General features: G+C 43.2%; 1 protein-coding gene across 5 annotated transcripts in view; it reads right to left on the minus strand.

The window, feature by feature from the left end:
* CHD6 (chromodomain helicase DNA binding protein 6) overlaps window positions 1-21,271 on the minus strand; it is a 195,950-nt gene that overhangs the window by 17,350 nt on the left and 157,329 nt on the right. For all 5 annotated transcript variants that reach the window (XM_035006336.1, XM_035006335.1, XM_035006337.1 and 2 more), the window contains 6 exons: window positions 20,940-21,069; window positions 19,178-19,238; window positions 5,824-5,884; window positions 4,892-5,108; window positions 3,304-3,512; window positions 658-2,211 (listed from right to left, as the gene is read on the minus strand). In XM_035006336.1, coding sequence (XP_034862227.1) covers window positions 658-2,211; window positions 3,304-3,512; window positions 4,892-5,108; window positions 5,824-5,884; window positions 19,178-19,238; window positions 20,940-21,069 — 2,232 coding nt within the window. The remainder of the gene's footprint in view (window positions 1-657; window positions 2,212-3,303; window positions 3,513-4,891; window positions 5,109-5,823; window positions 5,885-19,177; window positions 19,239-20,939; window positions 21,070-21,271) is intronic.

Raw genomic sequence — 21,271 nt, forward strand, 5'->3', positions numbered from 1 at the left:
AAGGGGATATATGAGTCATTTAGACTCTTAACATTTAAAAAGTCCTCCTAACTTAAAGTCTTATCTAAGACTTCCCTTTTTAAAAAGCTCAAATGTATTTGTATTTTTGAGTTACCTGTAATTTTGTTATTTTTATTCCTGTTATTAAAATGAATCTAAACCAAATGCACCAACATTGAATCACAAGGTTTGGACAATGACAAGAATAAATAGCACTATCTTTTCTCACCTTAATAAAGATCACATTTATTTGTATTTTTGTGGAGTTCCTGAAAAATTAACTCCCCCCCTATAGAAAACTGCAGGTTCTTGACATTCCCAGGCTTTTCTACTTTAACCGGTTTGAAGGGCTTCGCCTAGCGGAAGAACAAGTTCCTTCCCCTCGACACCACATCTAGCATCTACCGTAGAGAAAGCAGCACAGAAGCCCTGCCCAAATCACACGGCTAATGCAGCAACAGTGCTACAATTGTTTATAACATCCTCGATGTTCTAGAATGATCAGAGTTAAGCTCTTATCTCACTTTCAGACAAGGCCTGTGACCTCTGGTCTTAAACCACAGGGAATGTGGGCAGGTGTGACTCAGAAGCCGCGCGCCCCTCCCCACTCTGTGAGGACTGGCTCATCCAAAATACCACAGACCCCACAGACTGTACCTTGAGCATGGCCGTTCCCGTCTCGGTCATAATCATCTTTACTCTCAAAATCCATGTCTTCGGACTTGAGCTCACTGGCCTCCGGATACACAGCGAAAGCTTTTTTCCCCTCAGCACTGTCCTTCCAAGGCTCTTTTAACAGCTCGTGCTTCCCCTGACACGGCTCTGCCGGAGGAGCAGGGGGCTCAGGCTCCACTGTGACACTATTGGTCTTGTTTCTGTACATGTCTGGGTTATAACCCTTGGGTTTCTCCACTTCCAGCTCCTCGCTCTCGAGGCCACGCGTCCACCCCTCTGGGTGCTTGCAGTGACACAGACAGGCTGCTGGAGGAAATGCCCCCTGCAGTCCAGGGCTCTGGCTCATGGCCTCCTCCACATGGAAGCCTCGGCTCTTTTCCCTCAGGATATCAGCAGTGGGCTCGGCTAGATGCACAACCTCGGGCCTTTGCCTCAGGCCTGCGGCCACGCCTACATTCTCCTCTTCATTCTCCTCTTCCTCCTCCTCATCGCTGTGGTTCTGACTCAAAACCAATTTACTTTCTAAACTTTTGTTTTCTAATAAATCAATTAATTGCTGATCTGATGACAGGCTTCTTCTGGAGTCACAGACACTAAGATTGCACATATCTACAAACCCACTTTCATTTCCTTGATCCAAGGAAGGGGAAGCTAAGCATTTGGCTTCTAGCTGCCCAATGCTTTCAGGTCTCTGCCCCGTGTCACTGCAGAGCTCCCCTTCCCTCGAAAGAGACAGCAACAGATGTTTTCCATTTTTGATGTTCATCTGAGCTACTCCTGCTTCTAAGCTGTCCATAAAAGAGGGGCCTGCAGATGTTTCTGCCTCGCGGCCACCAGGCTGCCAATTCCCATCCTCGCTGGCCGAGACGGCCAGAGCATCCCTTCTGGGTTCTGTCCTGGTAGTGCGGCTCTCCTGAAAAGAGCCCGGCTTCCGACTCAGGGCCTTCTTACCATACATCATGCCCTCCAAGGACTCAGGCAGCAGACGTTCATCGTGGGGGATGGAAATGACATCCTGAACTTTAGAAATAAAGTTTTCACAAGTCATGTCGGATAAACTGCCCGCAGGTGCAGCCAGATGATCATCTCTACCTTCTATTTTCACTAGATTCTCAGGCTCATTTTCAAGGGGCTCTGAAGTCCTGCTCATCTGAGTGTATGTGAGAGATTCGTATAGTTTGGAGTTGGTCTGGTAAAGGCAACAGAGACTTTCTGGTGCCTGGGTGTCCGTTCTCTTATGTTGGGCATAGTTTCTGTAGGCGTCCAGGAAGGACAGCTGGGGGTCGGTCATGATGTAATAGTCAGTGCGGTTCAGCCCATGTTTGGCGGTGCCGACGAGCAGGTCTCGATCGTGCTTCCCACACTCCCACCAGACCGGGAGGTAGAGGCTGGGCCTGCAGAGCTGGAGGCGCTCGTGCAGCTGCGGACACCTCAGCACTTGCTCTCGGACCTTCCGCAGCAGTTCGATGCGGTACAGAGTTCTCGCGGCCCGTTCCTCAGTGATGGGTTCCACGTAGATGCTGGGATCTGGGGGACCTGGAAAGGCCAACACAGAGCCTATCACTGAAGGCAGCCCCAGGACACCTGCCACCCACCTGAGCCCCTGTGTCTCTGGTCTAACAGCTTAGCTCCCTGGTTCCCCAGCACACAGTCTGAGGCGCGCGGGCCCGACACCACGAAAAGCTACGAGAATGCAAGGTTTCTGTGAAACAAGGCCAGACCCAGTGAGGGTGAAAGAGGAGCACGAAAACTTCGGTTCTAGAAGGTAAGCGTTCATTCAGTAAGCATGTACTGTGCCCTCTACCTGAAGTACCGTACACATGTCACTGAGTTCTCACAATGCTAGGCTGTAGCATCATTATCCCTGTTTAAAGGATGAAGAAGGAGGCTCAGATATGCTAACTTGCTCAAGGTGGCAGAACCAGGATTGGAGGCCAGGTCTCATCAGTGGGACTGCAAGGCCCAGCTCCTTACAATCTATCCAGCTCCCTGGTTTTAATGAAAACACCCTAACCATGTCACACGGGGGCATGCTGCTGTCAGCCCAGGACCCACACTGGGTGGACTCCACGTTTGTTTTAGCTTTTGTACAATATAGTCAGATGAGCCACATCTAGTTTATCTACAAAGTGTGAGGCGGGAGAGGGACGAGGAGGAAGCTGCAGCATCTCAACCAGGAAGCAATTTCTCAGAAGGGGTCTCTACTGGATCAGGGCATGTTTAAAAGACAGCCACTTACTTTCTATAGTTACAAGTCAATACACAGGGAAATAGTTAAAAGTTCCTAAGATATAATCTAAGGAGGGAGCAAAGTTCACCACAGAATAAATCTCTGAGACTTAACAATACGTTGGAGAAGGTAATTAACAGTAGCCTCTCCTCTGTGAGGTGTTAATCTGAATTTCAATTTTTGTTGACATTGCATCGTTTTGGGAGAGACATTTCATTTTATGAGGGTGGACCCAATGAGCAGTTCATGAATTTGTAAAAACCCACTTGTCTTTACCTGAATTCTTCAGGTAGACTCTACTCTTATAATCAAGATTACCTGAAGTGATTCTGTACCTTGAAAATAAACATGCCCCTTCCCTGTGTCACTGGGGACATACGGACAAAGAGCTTTCTCACCGCCATCCTTCCATGTGGGCAGACGACAGACGTTCCGGCACATGGCCACAAAACTATAGAAGTAGTGCTCCAGGCTCTCATCCGACTTCTTGTCCAAACGGGAAATGATGCGGAACTGTGTCCAGTCAAAAGTTTTCTTTTCTTGATCATAAACAACCCCAAAGGAGGACACTGCTCTGTAGAAGTCGGCTTGCTCTCTCCTAGTCCACCTTGGGATTTAATCAGAAAGGGAGAGTGAGCTGTTTTCCCTTAAGAGAAAAAAAAAAAGCCAACAACTACTTACTGAGCACCTACTAGGAGAGTCCATGGAGTCAAGAAAGCAGGTGGGCCTGGTTTGCCTATTTAATTACTTTTATTTAAGTTAAATTGGGCTGAGAGGCTTATAATGAGAACAGCCTATTATCCTACCACCACTTTCAAATCTCTCAACTTTTTCTTCCGGTATTTATCTATTTCTAAGTCATGTGTGCAGACCTGCTGTCTCCTGATTCATTAATTTTAGAGATTACCTCGTTTGTTTCCGCTGATGGGAGATGAGGATCTTAAAATACTCTGTGTGCTTAAATATTTTTCCTGATTTTGCCCCCTGTATGACAACCAGAATCAGAATCCTGGAGGGACCTGAAATTCACCCCCTTTCTTTTCCTGATGAGGAGATTGGTCCAGAGAAGGGAAGTGACTCCCCCAGCCACACAACTCCCCTGACCCCTATTTCACATTGACTTTCTTCCAGGTTTTATTTAGGCAGGTAGCCCATATCTAGGACACTAAGGTTCTCCAGCCTCTACATCCTGTAGGGTTAAGATAATGATGGAAGGTGGTTGGATTATTATACCCTGCCCATAGTCTTTATGGCCTCAATATGAGGACAGCCTCATAAAGGAGTTAGGCCAGGAGTAGGGTGAAGGGCTCAGTGGAGGAGTGAGAAGCAGGGAAAAAGGGCTCGAGTTCTTCTCTTTGGAGTTGTGAAAGATGGGAGACCTATTTTCCCAAATTTCATAAAGTCAGAAGGTGTACACAGAAGTGGATTCGCTATTTTTTCTATTTGGTATTCTTTTACTTCACTGGCTGTTACATCAGAAGGGTGAATAGAAAGATTCAAAGAACTACAGCTTTGTTGATTTTTTCTGGTGGCATCATTCCTAGCCTGTGCTGGCCTTCTGTAGCCATTTTTGGTGTAACTCTCAGATGGGCAAGTAACTCCTGATAATTTATCCCCCTCCCTCTGGGCTGGCATTTTATAGTACTTCCTGTTCTCAAAGGCTTGATAAGGACTGGTAGAAGAACATGGTCTGATATATGCTAATTTTAAATCACATTTCCAGGGATTGGGGTCCAACTTAAGGAAGAGGGTCAAGTTGGAAAATCACAGAAGTCTGGGAATTGTGAACAAAAGGGTTTCCTAGATCTCGTCAACTCCCCAGCCAGCACGACAATACCATCCCTGGAGGCTGGACTGAATTAATTCTGGAGACCACCTAACTTCACAATGAGAACATTAAATGCACTTGGTCTCTAGCTATCAGCATTCCCTTGTCACCTTTACTCGTCGGCAGCTCCATATGCCCTTTGGGTCACTGACTTTTACCTCTTTTGAGCTTCCTTGTTGATGAGATCCATTTCTGAGGTTCTCCTGAACATCTCTTCCTGGACCCAGTATCCTTGGTTACCTGGTCCCAGGATTTCTGGTCGGCAGAGTTCTTTGCGGTTACAGCGCTGGTACACAGTGACCAGACGTCTGAGGCGAGCCGTGAGTGCAGATGAAACTGGCCAGGGTGATTTGTCTGGGTCGGAGCCATCCTGGGCTTCAAACATCAGTGAGGATATTAGTATTTACAAACAGAATCAAAACAAAGGTGGCTATTTTTGTTGTTTTGTTTAAATAAGAACACAGCTGACTCAAGGACCTGATCAGTCGGCTCAGGAGCTAGGCAGAGCCGGAAGGGTTGCAATTCTGCTTTAGAAACAGCTTTCGGTTGTGGTTGGCTCTGTCATCTCTCACATACAAATATGTCTGTCCACGGTGGCAGAACAGATTCAGGGACCTTGCTCTAAGGCATGGGAATGAGCAGGCCCTCTGTGGCCTTCTCCATATACAACTATGGGCTTCTGTGTAGCTGGGTCTTCCAACTGCCAAAGACTTTGTTAAGTTCGAATTCAGAAAAAACTAAGCAAAAAAAAAAAAACAAACCACATCAAACCAACCCTCCCTAACGTTTCTCCCACCAAATGAATTAAATAAATAATAAATCAATGAAACCACAATTCCTTTTCCTCTCCCTGACTCCATCCTGACCTCAGATATCACTAATCTCACTTCTGAATTCCAACGACAGGTGGCGGAAGCTTGCCAGAGCCCCATTCAAGCTCCATGTGTGACTCCAAGAGAGCCTGATGAAGGTCAACCGAGCTTTCTAAAAGAGCCTCCTTAAAAAAGCGCATTTTTATTACATGTGAACTCCAGGATAGCTACAAACTGGGACCTTACTTTTCTTTGCCTTCAGAAGGACACAGTCTCACCTGCCTGGCTGTCATCCTTCTTTTCGCCAAAAATGCCATCACCTCCATCACGGGAACTCTCCTAGGGAGAAAGGAAGCCACGCCATCAGTAAAGCTGCAGCCCAAGACAAACCAGCTCAGACGGCCCCCATACAGCAGGAGATCTCTCCTGCCCATGGACACCTCAAAGACCTAATCGTCCCCGGTCAATAAAGCTTACTTGTGCAGTTTTAAAAGAACCAGAAAGCAGTTTATTTAAAATAAGCATTTTTAACTAGGACTGTACGAATGATTCTGTCTGCAGAGAATTAGCTGAAAGAACGATGAGCTGGCATGCTCTCCCTGGCAATTACATTTTACAAGCACTATTTTAGTTGTGAATTTAAATATTTGCGTTACCATCATCTCTTGCAATTTAATACTGTCATTTCACAAAGGTTGTGCCTGCATTTTGGTTTCTTTCTTTTTTGCTGTGGAATAAGTATGATGTTCATGTTCATTACAGTTAGCTTACTTCACAGCAACAGATGCTCTTGTCCTAAAATGTGACTGCTCCAGACATGAGACCTGATGGCGCAAAACCCCCAGGAATTTAAAATTAAAATCACAACTGAGTCTCCAAGTGAATCTGGAGTAATTTCACAGGCACAGAGCTTATCCAAGTTGGAGCGTTTGTCAAACTGGCTCTAATGGATTCCTTTACAAACCCTTTCTTGGTCTCAGAAGGGAACTCTGGAAGTTCTTTATATATGGTGTGTGGGAGAGTTTGGGGGTGGGAGAAGAGAGAGTGCTATTTTTCAACTGGACCCCATTTTTAACATGAAAACTTACTGTCTTTTTGATTAGCATCTTTTGACCTCAATGACAGAAGAGAATAACCCCAGGACTGGAGACTTTGGCCATGTTAGGGAGGGTCAGCAATCTGTGGTCTGCAGACTGTTTTTGTGTGGCCCTCAAGCTAAGAAGAGTTTTTACACCTTTGAAGGGAAGAAGAAAAAGAAGAGGAAGGGGAAGAAGAAAAGGGGAAATGGGAGAGGGAGAAGAATATGCAACAGATTCACTATCTGGTCCTTTACAGGAAACGTTTGCTGCCTCCTGGAAGAGTGCACACAGCACAGACCAGCAGACCAGGGATCTAGATTCAGTAGGAACGGAGTGACACCTATGATTGGCAATAGTCAAAATTCTAACCATTCTCTTAGGTCCCTAATACAATGGAAGAGGCTGAAAAAGAAAACCGTGAAAAGGCAGAGAGCAGGGGCACATTTTCTCTCTTAAAAATAGTGATAATAGCTAACATCACAGAGGACCCTGTGAAACCCTTTACGTGGCTAATCTCCTTTAGTTCTCAGAACTGCTTCATGAGGTAAAACGATCACTCTCCTCATTTTACAGATGCGGAAAACAAGCCCTGGAGAGGTTCTGTAACTTGCTCAAGGTCACACAGCTGGGTTTCAAACACCGTAGTCTGATGACAGCCTACACTTTCAACCACGCCAACCATCCAAAAAAGGGCAAAACGGGAGTCTGGGTTGAAGCTTTGTTTTGGAGAGTGAAACATATTTAGAATTGGAGAACACCAGTTCAATCTCTCTTCCTTGGCCCAAACGGTTTCTTGCCATCTAAGTGAAGAGACGGCAACCTCAGGCTCATCTACTGTGCCATTTTGGAGTGGGACTTAAATATGCCACCTCATCCTCCCCCACTACTTGGGTGGTTACAAAATAAGCAAAAAACTACCAACCATGCCCTGTATCCTTTCCTGTCCCCAAGAATATTTTTGAGTATCCTCACAGTATCCACAAAGATCCTTTGAATGCAGAAACTTGTAATTACAGACACTTCCAGGCTGAGAAACATCCTAGAGCCTACAAAACGTAGGAGTCAGGTGCCAGAGCTACCGTGCTCATTACGCTGATGGGTGGCTAACTCGGGCGTCCGTCCCACACCCCAGATCCACACGGTGACTCCCAGCTTCGTGGGAGGCAGACATGCATGACCTGCAGGTTTCCCTTCTGGGGAAGTTTCTGTTGCTGCATAGTTAGTAACAACACGAGTACGGCAAGATTCTGGTATCGGCAAGTGCCTTTCTGTATATCCTGCCCTCTCTCGGAGGCACCTCCTCTCTCTGGAAATGACAGAATGGAGAGGACTCGGCTCATCAACAGCCCAAGTGGAAAAGATGTCATAACCTTAGCTAATAACTGATGCAAAGTGCACGTGTTATGTGCGGCTGCCGCGGCAGGCTGGGGTCACAGGAAGCACACGGAAAGCCCTGCGGCTGAAGTACACAGTTTAGCGTTTAGTATTTCAACATCTGCTCTCTCAGACTGTGAATCGGTATGAAAGAAGTATTCATCTTAGAGGAGGTGTGAATCTGTCATTTCAGCGTGAAGGGTCCAGAGAGTGCTGACCACAAGAACCGCAAAACAAAGGAAACTGAAAACACAACAACAACAACAAACAACACAAAGGAAACTGGTTATACTGTGCGATTTCCCCATCTGGAGCGTGCAGTGGTTTGCAGTCTGACGGGTCCTCGGCTCTTTGGCCGTGGGCAAGTTGTTTCATCTCTCAAGCTCATTTCTTCATTTGCAAAACGGAGGTAATAATACTTTATAGGGTGACTGTGGGGCACAAATGAGTCAATTATGTCGAGTGCTTAACCAAATGCTGGCCTGAAGCAAACACCTCATAAATGGTGGCGGGGACTACGGGAATGCTAATGAAACAGTCCCAACTACCACGTAGCCCCTCCCTGGTCCCATCTTCCACCTGCATGGCGTGCTGTAAGGCAGGCTTTAGGACGCAGGGGACAGCAACAGCAACCACAAAGGTCTCCTGGGACCTGGGTCAGCGAGCCACCAGATACTACACCGAGTGCTTTCGATGCTGTTTCCACTTACTCATCATTTATTCATTATTCCGTTTTGACAGGAGGAAACTGGAATGGGGAGGATGATCACCTCACCTAAGATCATACATAGTTATTAAGTGGTGAAGGTGGAATTAACACCTAGAAGATCTGAGGGTTCTAGAGGGGAGGGGGGTGAGGGGATGGGTTAGCCCGGTGACGGGTATTAAGGAGGGCACGTCCTGCATAGAGCCCTGGGTGTTATACGCAAACAATGAATCATGGAACACTACATCAAAATAAATAAATTAAAAAAAAAAACCAAAACACAAACCCAGAAGATCTGACTTCAGAGGAGGAGCTCTCACCACTGGGCAGCACTGCCTCCGGCAGGAGGAAGACAGAGGACGCCGAATCCAGAGCAGTGTTCACTAACTAAGTCCAAACACGTCACTTCTCCACTGGGGTAGTGGCATGCACAGACTCCTAGGTACTGAAAACAGAAGGTGCAGGCTCCCTTGTTTGTGGCCGGCCCCTTTGGACCTGGCTGCCTGCCCGATTTGGTCTTGATGAAGTGGTGGAAGCTGCGGCACAGACCCAGCGGGACCTGCAGACCCAAGGAATTTCTTCTGTGCTCCAACGAAACCCTAGGATCAACCCAACAGGCAAGGAGCTGTCCTCTTATATTGAGCAAACAAGTACGCCCTGAGTGCCAGGAAAAAATGGAACCCTGGTCTTTCCAGAGCCCAGTCTGGTGGTCATGAGAGACAGGCTGAAAAATACTGGCCGTGCTGTGTGATTACTGCTCCTAAACACAGTGGGAAAATAAGACAGAGTCACCAACTCTGCCAGACCCAAATCAAAGAGGGGGAAAGACATCCACGAGGTGACTTTTGAGCTTCCTACTGAAGGACACAAAGAGGAGTTGGCCAGGAGAAGTTAAGAGCTCTCTGTGAGAGGTAACAGGATGTACAGAGGCAGATTTAAAAAGATCCCACTGTGGCTTTCATTTTGCAGGAAAAAACCCAAGCATTCTACTCTCGCATAAACTTCATGTAGAAAGTAGGTACACATCAAATGTCATTAACGTAACTCAAGGATTTTATTAGGGAAAGACAGCAGGGTGTAGAAAAAGATTGAGTAGGGGAGACACAGCTCTTGTGTCCTCTAGCCAGTAGGACTTTTTTTTGAAGCTGATGAAAACTAATTCAGCTTCCCCTCTCTAGAATGGGGTAAGAGTAACACCTAACTGGAGGGGAAACATGCTTTGTTAGCTTGGAAGTACTCCACATTCAAATATTACTATTGGAGTTTAGAGAACCCTCAAACTCTGAACTTGTAAGAATAGAGTAATTGTTCACTTCCTAACTGAATTTTTCTTACAACGGGATTTGGACCATTTTAGGCATTAAGTTTCTCGCGAGAGCTTTCCCAAGCTCACTCTGGCTATGACTTCATCCTCCGTGTACAGACCTTCTGTTTCAGAGAGCACCTGTAGCAGGCCCAGCTGCAGAGCAAGGACAGGACACGCTGATTAGAAGACGTGACTGTATTAGTGGGCCACCACTTACCACTATCTCAGTTACAAGAGCTGTTACTCTCCCTATATCATATGAGGTGTGATGCAGAGAGATTCTGTTTACAATTCGAGGTTCCAGACCATTCCAAACACAAGTAAACTTTCTGACTAACTGCTGTAGGAAGTCTCTGCATATTCACTGACTCCAGCTGCATGTGAAATCTGTAACTGTTCACCAATCAAAGTTCTATTGGTATTAAAACAGAGAGAGTGTGGGGGAAGGGAGTAAACTAGATCATCTAAAATGTCCCCTCTAACTCTGACATTCTGATTCTCCGACCCACACATTTTAAGAGGACAATAGCTATAGTGTGCTCTGGAAGGCACCAGAACAGCGAGGGTCTGGAGACGATGCAATATAAAGAAAGGCAGAGGAACTAGGGGCCCTTCACCTGAAGAGACATTTAAAGACATGAAGGTAGCTAGCTGGCCTCAAGAATTTAAAATCCTATCAGGGAAGAGAGAAAGAACAGTTTTGTTCTTTGCAGCACCAGAAGAAAACTAAACAGAATCCAGGGAACCAACCAGGAGTCAGATTTCTGGGACAGTATAAGGAGTTTCCTTGGAAGCCAGCACATTTTTTTTTTCTTCTTCCCACGGACTCCCGGAATTACCTAAACCTACCTGGAATGACCCCTGATGGCAAGACTGCAGAGGGGATAGAACATTCAGAGACCACTCAGACATGTGTTAGGGCTCCCTGCAATACTGGGATTGTGCCAATCTAACAGACTAACCGTCCCCTGTCTGTGCCCAAGTGTGTTTAATTCAGAGGAAGTCCTAGTTACAGACGATACAGGCTGTCTGGGCATCTTTAGCCCTGCCTGTTGATCTGCCTGTGAACAGAACTGGGAGAAGGAAATACCCAACCAGTGTCTTTGGGGTTGGGGCAGGAGGTATGGGATGGGAGGGAAGCAGGGGTGGGACAGCAGACTGGGTTCAGATGTTGGCTGTTCCTCTACATCTGTTATTTTAGCACATGGACCAGATGTCAAGCTTAATCTATTTATAATCTGTCCACCTCAAAATCTGGGAGAAGCCACGCCCCATTCTATCTGCTTTTGATTATATTCTACAGCCCAGGTTTTAGGGATTTCAAAAGCAAAATAAATAATACAGGCATTAATTTCGTAAGTGAATAAAATGTAGTTCCAGAGGAGTTTAACCCTACTGTATGGGAACTTCAGTTATTTTACAATTCTGCCACAACCCCTTCGGTGCCCAGATCTCTCCAAGATCAAAGACGGATCAGCTAAGTGTGTAAACCTGACGGCGAACAGCTTTCAGAGCCGGGCCGGCTGTGGCCGCCTTTCCATAGAAGCAGCACACGCGTACAGCTAAAATCCTTTCTACTTTACAGGCTGTGAAAACAACACTTGATTAGAGAACATAATACAAGAATATCTAGAAAATATCTAGTCTGAACTCTATCCTGGTAGCAGTGCGAATGGGGCCAAGTCCTTTAAAGCTCCCGGGCCTAAGGGTCCGCAGCCCTCCAATGAGGGCAGGAACATCAGAAGTGCTTACTGTACTCAGCGGAGGTGAGGATTGATGGCAACAAATGGAAAAAGTGCTTTGGAAAAAGTAAAGTTCCATTAAGTATAAGGTATGACTTGCATTTCTCTGGTACTTGAACTGCTTCTATGGAATGACACATCTCAAATTCCAGACAAAAGGAGTAACAGGATAAGCTAGGGACCAGAATGGCAGAACCTGGACTTCAACTGTTGACATCAGAACCCAACTTCCTTTAGGTCAGGGTCAGAGGTTTCATGCTGATCTGCTTCAATCCACTGCTTCTCAAACCGTGGGGAGATATGGAAACATATCTTTGATTATTATTTCCTACTTTGGGGAAGTGATGTCATTGTTGCTGTTATAGGAATCAGAGCTGACGGGAGCCAAAGTAAATACCACACATTCTCCCAACTAGAACCAAAAGAAAAGAACTGATAACTTTTGGGTGGTGATGAAGAGAAGATGAGAGAATATCCTGGCAATGGATTCAGTTGGGGACAACTGTACAGTAACCTCTGGGATTCAGAATCCATGAAATCCTACCAGATTCATTTGCTCTATAACTCAAAGCCAGAGAACATGTGTGGTCAAATGGTGCTGGGGCCCTGGTAAGGTTTCAGTCTGCTTATGCAAAGCCCCAGAAACTCATCTGTAAAATGCAATGCAGACTTCTGCTTCTGGGAAAATGCATGTTTCCCTATTCCTCACTCTAAGCACTATTAAAACCCCTGGACATTATATATGAAACAAACATAAGAAAACTCTGAAAGGTGAGAGAAGGCAAACCAACTAGGGACTTTGGGACCCAAGGAATGTCAGTGGTGAGTTCCACGGTTTTCTTTTTGACCTTGTATATTTGGAGGGAAAGAAGCTGGCTACCTGGATATGCCAAAGGGTACAGACAAAAAAAAAAAAAAAAAAAAAAAAGGCCCCAAGAAAAGCCTGCTCTCTTCAGCAAAGGACCAGGAAAAAAGCAGGTTAGGAATATACAAAATGTTAAGACAATACCCACTATCCTCCAGCCCAAGAACACAAAAAACTGGCTCAACACATCCATGCCAGCAAAGGCCAGGAGGAGAATCTTGGCTTCCACCTTCACCAGGTGGTAATAGGGCACCTCCTGCCCGTCCTGGGGTGATGTCAAAAAGCCAAGTAGGGAGCTGGGATTTTCATCTGTGAGAAGGAATAATGAGGTCCCCATCCCCACCCACCCATGGTATTAGCAAAGACCATGGGCAGAGCTGGACTTCCACTCCTGTCCAGCAATAGTAAGAAACATCCCCCTCAGGTTTCATTGGGGGTTGGCTGGGAACGCGAACTTCTATTCCATCCTGGTAGCAGCAAGGTCGTATCCGTCCCCTATGCCGCTCCCCTCAAGAGAGGAGTCAGAGGTAGTCAGCTACAACAGAACTTTTAAATAAGATCCCGAGTCTTACAATACAATACCAAAATGTCCAGATTACAGTGAAAAATCTTATCATATCATACCAAGAAACAGGAAGATCTCAAACTGAATGAGAAAGAATAAATGCTACCACCGAGATGACAGAAATCTTAGAATTTGACATAAGAATTTAAAGCAGTCATCAAATGAGCGATTCTGAACATGCTCGCCACAAATGAAAAAACAAAATCTCTGCAAAGAAACAAAGATCCAAAGAAGAACCAAAAAGAAATTTTAGATTTGAAAAATACACAAAAAAGAACCCTAAAAAGCAAAACAAAACAAACAACAACTCAATCTCAATGGACAGTCTCAATAGCAGAATGCAGGAGAAAAAGAAAAAAAGCAGGGAACTCAAAGACACAAAAATATAAAGTACCCGATGTGAAAAACAGAAAAATAGATTAAAAAAAAAAGGGGGCATTAGGGACCTGTGGGACTGTATCAAAAGTTCTTCTTCTTCTTTTTTTAAAAAGATTTATTTATTTATTTATTAGAGAGAGAGAGAGAGAAAGTGAGCACACAGAGGGAGAGGGAGAAGCAGGCTTCCTGCTGAGCAGGGAGCCTGATGTAGGGCTCGATCCCAGGACCCCAGGAGCATGACCTGAGCTGAAGGCAGATGTTTAACTGACCGAGCCATCCAGGTGTCCCTGTAACAGAAGTCCTAATGTTCATATCATCAGAGGAAGGGAGAACAGAAATGGCTTGAAGAAACGATAGCTGAAAACTCTCCAAATTTGGCAAAAGACGTTTTAAACCTACAGATTCAAGAAGTGGAGAAAATCCCAAAAAGGATGAAGTCAAAGAAATCCATACACAAAAAATCATGGCTATACTTCTGAAAACTAAAGACAAAGAAAAAAATCCTGAAAGCAGCAAGAGAGAAATGATGCCTTACCTATAGGGGAAAAACAACTTGAATGACAGCAACTTTCTCATCAGAAACCACAGAGGCCAGAAGAAAGTGGCACATTTTTCAAGAGCTGAAAGAAAAGAACTGTCATCCCAGAGTCCTATATCCAGTGCAAATATTCTTCAGGAATGAAGGGGATATTAAGACATTCTCAAAGAAAAGCTAAGAGAAATGTCAACTGGACCTACCCTAGAAGAATGGCTAAAGGAATTCTCATTCGCAAAGAAAAGCTAAGAGAAATGTCAACTGGACCTACCCTAAAAGAATGGCTAAAGGAATTTCTCTAAACGGAAAGAAGAAACCTTGGAACACCATAAAGAAGAAGGAATCCAGTAAACAAAATACAACTAAATACCACAGACTCTTCTCCTCTTCAATTTTCTAAATCATACTGACAGTTGCAGCACAAGTTGTAACATTGTCTGATATGGTTCTAAATGTATGTGGAAGAAATACTTAAGGTCACTGTATTGAAAATGGGGGGAGGGTAAAGAAACAAAACTAGTAGTAAGGTTGAACTGGTGAATGATCATACCAGCAGCTGTGATACTTTGTGTATATATAATAAAATCTCTAAAAGGGCTATCAAAAAGCTGTTAAAAAAACAATATAGATAACAGATAACAGAGATAAATAAAAAAGCAATCATAAAAGTGTTCAAGTAACCCAGAGAAAGGCAGAAAAAAGAAAACAGAGAATCAAAAATAGGAGAAAATAATAAAATAAAATATTGGACTGAAGTCTTACTGTCTGAATAATTACATTAAGTATTAAGGGCTGAATATACCAACACAATGACAGAGATTGGAATAATGCATTAAAAAGTATGACCCAACTCTATGTTGTCTATAGGAAACTCACTTCAAGTATAACAATAAAAGTAGGCTGAAAGTAAAAGAATGGAAAAAGTTGTAAGATGCAAACATTAATCAAAGGAAATCAGGAGTAGCTATATTAATGTCAGATAAAATACACTTCAGAGCAGAGCCAACTATCAGAGGTAGAGATGGACGTTACATAATAATAGCAGAGTCAATCTACCTAAGAAGACAAGCCAAAATATGTACGCACCAAACAAGAGGGCTGCAAAATATGTGAAGCAAAAACTGATACAAATGAAAGGAGAAACAGACAAATTGATAATTATATTGGAGACTTCAATACTCCTCTCTCAGCAACTAATGAAACAACCAGACAGAAAATCAGCAAGGATACAGAAGAACTCAACACTATCAATCAACATGATCTAACTGACATTTACGCAATTATGTCAACATAAGTGCACCCAACAACAGCATAAAACACATTGTTTTCCAAGTGCCCATGGAACATACACCAAGACAGACCATGTCCTGGGCCATAAAACAAACCTTAACAAATTTAAAACAACTGAAATAATAGTTTGTTCTCTGAACACAATAGAATCAAACTAGAAGTAGAAAAGAGAAAATAGGAAAATCTCCAAACACTTGGAAACTAAATAATACAGGTCTAATGATCCATTGATCAAAGAGGAAGTCTCAAGAGTAATTTTTTAAAAATACATTAAATTGAATGAAAACGAAAATACAACATAGCAAAATTTGTGGGACATAGTTAAAGTAATGCTGAGAGGGAAATTTATAGCACTGAATGCATACATTAAACAAGCAGGAAAGTCTCAAAATGGTAATTTAAGCTCCACTCCAAAAATCTAGAAAAAGAAAAGGAACATAAAACCAGGGCAAGCAGAAGGAAGGGAGTAATAAAGAAGACAAATCAATGAAATTTATTTATTTTTTTAAGATTTTATTTATTTGAGAGAGAGAGCACGAGAAGAGCATGAGCATGGGGGAGGGGCAGAGGGAGAGGGAGAAGCAGGCTCCCTGCTGAGCAGGGAGCCTGACATGGGGCTCTATCCCAGGACTCTGGGGTCATGACCCAAGCTGAAGGCAGATGATCAACCAACTGTCACCAGGTGCCCCAAAATCAATGAAATTTAAAAGAGAAGACAAAGAGCTGAAACAAAAAGCTGATTATTTAAGAAGATAAAATAGACAAATCTCTAGTAAGACAGATAAAGAAAAAGAGAAAACACAAATTACCAGTATCAGGAATGAAAGAGGGAACAGCACTACAATTCAAAAGGATAAGGAAATACAATGAACAACACACAAATTTGACAACCTGATGAAATAGACCAAATTCCTTAAAAAACACTAACTGTTACAAGTTATTCAATATAAAATAGACAGTTGGATTCATAATTTTAAAACTCCCTCAAAAAGGAATCTCCAGGATGGTTTCATGGGAGAATTCTACAAAACATTAAAAAAAATTAATACCAATTATAGATAACCTCTATTAGAAAACAGTTGGAGGTAACATCCAATTCACTTATAAAGCTAACATTACCCTGATATCAAAAGCAGATAAAGATAGTACTGAAAGACAACCATAGACCAGTATCTCTCATGAATATAGATGCAAAAATCCTTAACAAAATATTAGCAAGTAGAATTTAACAATAAGAATCATATGCACCATGACTGAGCGGCATTTATCCCAGTTTATCCAGGGATGCAAGGCTGATTCAATATTTGAAAATCAATCAATGTAATCTACCATATTAAGAGCTAAATAAGAAAAATCACATGATCATATTAATCAGTGCAAAAAATGCATTTCACAAAATTCAACATCTATTCATGATAAAAATTCTCAGAAAACTAGGGATACAGGGGAATGCCTCATATTCAATAAAGATCACCTCCAAAAAACCTAGACCTAGCATTATACTTAACAATGAAAGACTAAATGTCTTCCTCCTAGTATCAGGAACAAGGCAAGAATGTCTGCTCTCAGCATTCATTCAACACAGTCCCAGAAGTTTCAGACAGTGTAATATGGCAAGAAAGAGAAATACAAGGCATACAGATCAGAAAAGAAAAAATAACACTACCCCCATTCGCAGATGACAGGATTGTTGACATAGAAAATCACAAAACACCTTAAATTGAAACTGTGTTGACCAAGTTTGCAGGATACAAGATAAACATAAATATCCCATTTACAATCACACCAAAGGAAATGAAGTATCTCGATGTAAATCTACAAACATGTACAGAAACTGTTCTCTGAAAAACTGTAAGATAGTGATGAAAGAAATCAGAGATCGAAATCAATGGAGAGATATATAGTAAGATTCAATATAGTAAAAGGTCATTTCTCCTCAAAGTGATACATGGGTTTAATGCAATTCCTAGCAAGATCCCAGCAAGAACTTTTGTAGATATAGATAAGAGTATTCTAAAATTTATACGGAAAGGCAAAGGAACGAGAAAAGCTGAAACAATTTTGAAAAAGAAGTGGGAGAAATCAGTCTATCCAATTTTAAGATTTATGATATAGCTACAATAATTGATACTACATGCTATTGGCAGAGAAGTAGACAAATAGAACAATGGAACAGAATCGAGAACCCAGAAATAGATCCACACAAATACGCTCAACTGATATTTTGACAAAGATGCAAAAGCAATGCAATGTAGAAAAGATAGCTCTTTAAAACAAATGGTTCTAGAGCAATTGGACAGCAACAGGTTAAAAAAAGAACCTGAATCTAATTCTGTTTATACGAAAACTAACTTAACATGGACCACAGATTTACTTGTTAAACTAAGAAACTTTTAGTAGAAAATATAGAAGAAAACCTTTGAGATCCACAGATAGGCAGAATTCTTACACTTAAAACCAAAAGCACGACCCATAAAAAGAAAAATTGGTAAGCGAACTTCCTCAAAATTAAAAACTGTTATTCTGTGAAAGACAATGTGAATAGGATAAAAAGACCAACTATGGGTGGGAGAAAATACTTGCCAACCACATATCTGACAAAAGACTGGTATCTGGAATATATAAAGAACTCTCAAATACCAATAGGAAAACAAAGAAACAAACAATGCAATTAGAAAATGGGCAAAAGACATGAACCGTTTCACTGAAAAGGCTTACATACGGCAATTAAACCTACAAAAAGATGTTAAACATCATTAGCTATTAGGGAAATGTAAATTAAAACTACAACTAGATATCACTATACACCTATCAGAATGGTTCAATTACAGTGGTGACAACACCAAAAGCTAACAAAAGATGAGGAGAAAGTGGACCGCTCCTACGGGGCTGGCGGCAATGTGAAGGGGTATGGCCACACTGCAAACAGCTTGGCAGTTTAAAAAAAAAAAAAACTAAACATGTAGTAACCTTATCACCCAGCAACTGTACTTATGGACATTTATGCCACAGAAACAGGAATGTACAGTCACGCAAAATCTGTACGCAAATGTTTATAGAGGTATTTGTAATAGTCAAAAACTGGAGACAACGCACGTATCCTGCACGTGGATGAATGGTAAAACAAACCCGGACATCCACACCAAGGACTGCTACACAGCAACGAAAAGGACGGCATTACTTTTACAAAAAACAACCTGCAGCAGTCTATAGGGAATTACACTGAGCAACAAAAGCTAATCCCCAAGGGCCCCTTATTGTTATGATTCCATTTAATAATATATATATTCTTAAATTCTTAGTTCGTATCTTAAGAAATAATCTTAAAATAACAAATTACAGACATGGAGAATAGGTTAGTGGCTGCCACCAATTACAAAGGAGGTAAACGCAGGAGGGAAAGGGCTATGGCTATAAAGGGCAACACGATGGATCTCTGTGGTCACAGAAACGTCCTGTATCTTGACTAACAATGTCAGCATCCTGGTTGTGATACTGTACTACAGTTTTGCAAGATGTTCCCATGGGGGGAAACTGGATAAAAGGTACACGGGATCACTCTGTATTGTATCTTATAATGCATCTAAAATCTACAGTTATATTAAAATTAAAACTTTCATTAGAATAAAAGTGCAATGCAGTCTGTATGTTGATAAACTTTACACTAAAATGCTGGGCAAAATGCAATGCAATTGCAGGACTGCAATCAAGCGCCCCGAGCTCACTGCCAAGATGGGGAGTTTCTCAACACTGAAGATCGTGTGGATTACCAACATAGCACCTGTGACTCACCATTTGCTTCTGCAGGCCATCTAACTTGTCTTCAGTGTTGTCTTCTTTATCCATGTTGCCTCTGAATAAAAGTAAAATAAAAAGCATCACGCACCACCTAGGAGCTATTTTGCAACTGGAATGCTTGCAAGAAAACCCCCTAAATCACTGACCGAAAGGAAAATTAGTGGATCCCTTGCCCACAGGCCTCAAAATCCTGGTTTCTACCAGTGTCATAACTTCTATGGGCAAGGACCTGCACTCAACTGAGACTTCAGCAGGAGGTGATCTACTCAGACAAGTTCAGAGGCCAGCTATTCGACAGTGATACTTCACAAGCAAGGTCATTACTGCCCACCGAGAGTTACCTGAACATGGGCCTTTAATAAAAGAACAGACTCGAGACTTGAGGCCGTGCAAATCTAGGGAGTCCCGAAGTGCCCCAGGCCCCCTTTCCCCCACAGTGGGGTGAAGCTTCAGGCAGAATCCTTTATTTGGTGGCAGTCACTTCCTCAGGAGGGAGCGGGGCTGCTACTGCTAGGAAGGAAGGACACTGTGCCCTCTTCATCAATAGACACCTACCTCGAGCTCAGCTGCCTAAAGTCTTCTGTCTTGTCAGCTTAACTATTGCTGATGCCGATCTTTTTCATGATTTGTCTTACATTGACTTTGGAATGTTCCTGTCTCAAATATTCTCATCGATGCTGCTCAGGTTCTGGAGGCAGTGGACTCTCTCCTACCTTAACTACCTCTCACTGCTTAACCACAGAAAGAACAGACGCCCGACAAAAATGTAAGCTTTCCACCACATTTGGGTACCTTACCCACGCAGCGTGTCCCCCCACATCTACCATTAGCATCCCCACTCACTTGGGCTTCTGTTAACATCTCTCCAAATGAGTCTCCACAGAGGAAATTTCTCTCTGGAGCACAGAGTGTTATGGTAGCTAAAGTGTTCATCACGGGTTAAGGACAGATGGAAAATGCATTTCAACCTTTTCTTGGCCTTAGCAGGTGGTTAGGAGCTCCTGGCACTGCAGGCCCTCCTGGCGAGGTCTGGCCACAGCCCTAGGCAATGCAAAGCAGTATCTGCTACTTTTGGGAAGAAGATCAGTTCAAAGCTTACCAAACCCAAGCTAAGAGATACATACAATGTTTCCCAAGTGTGTGTGTGTGTGTGTGTGTGTGTGTTGGAGCACCAGAGTTCACAGTTCCTGGATGTTTATTTAGCTTTCTAATTAATTTACACATTTGGGGGTTATGCCAACAGTAAGTAAAACTCAGCCAGAGGAGATGCTTCTATACTTTTTTGTACACAACCCATAAACAAGGCCTCGATGCCACAGCCATCATGCAGTGGCTCCTAAATTCACCTTATGCATGGATAATGCATTCTTAAATAATGCCAGAATTTCATCTGAGGCATTTCAGGTCACGAAGCCCGTAGTTGCAGTGCCTCTTAGCTTTCCACCAGGTATGAGAGGTCTGAATTCTTCCTCAAGAATCCTCTGACCAGACAAGAGATGAGGAGGGTAGGATGGTGGGCAGCTCGAGGAACCCATGAAGTACAGGAACTGGTGTTTGGTTCAAAGTGCTTAGAAGTTAAGGAAAAGGCCTGAGGCGTAACAGGATGTAACTAATGCAGCGACTTTGGAGAACGGTTCCAGCATGGCAAGACTGAAGGGAGATGCTGGGCTGTGAGGGAGAGACTGTGAGAATGCTGGGTATCCACAGAGGGGGTCAGAGATTCATGGCGTAACATGTCATATCACAGATGGCTCACCTGTCAGGAATGTCTGGGGTCCCATCCGTAACACCCTGTTCTGCAGAAAGGGACTTCTCATCTGGCATCCCGACTTTCTCCAGGAAGCAAAGTGCTGGGTCTGCTCGCATGGCATTGTACCTCTCATACCCTGCTCAGGGATAATGAGAAATGTCAGAGGCATGTTAGAACTCACAAAATCTACCCTGGGCCCTGCACAGTCATTTTGTTTTCCTTGTTAAGTGAAAAATAAAGCAATCAAAAACACTATTTAAGATTAATCGAATCCTGTAAGATTTCCTATCCGAGGAAGATCCTTGAGCTAAAGTAGATGCCCAATGAGTAAGTGTTTG

The sequence above is a fragment of the Mirounga leonina genome, unplaced genomic scaffold (genome assembly GCF_011800145.1).
Source record: "Mirounga leonina isolate KUSES-001 unplaced genomic scaffold, KU_Mleo_1.0 Mir_150, whole genome shotgun sequence".
Lineage (NCBI taxonomy): Eukaryota > Metazoa > Chordata > Mammalia > Carnivora > Phocidae > Mirounga > Mirounga leonina.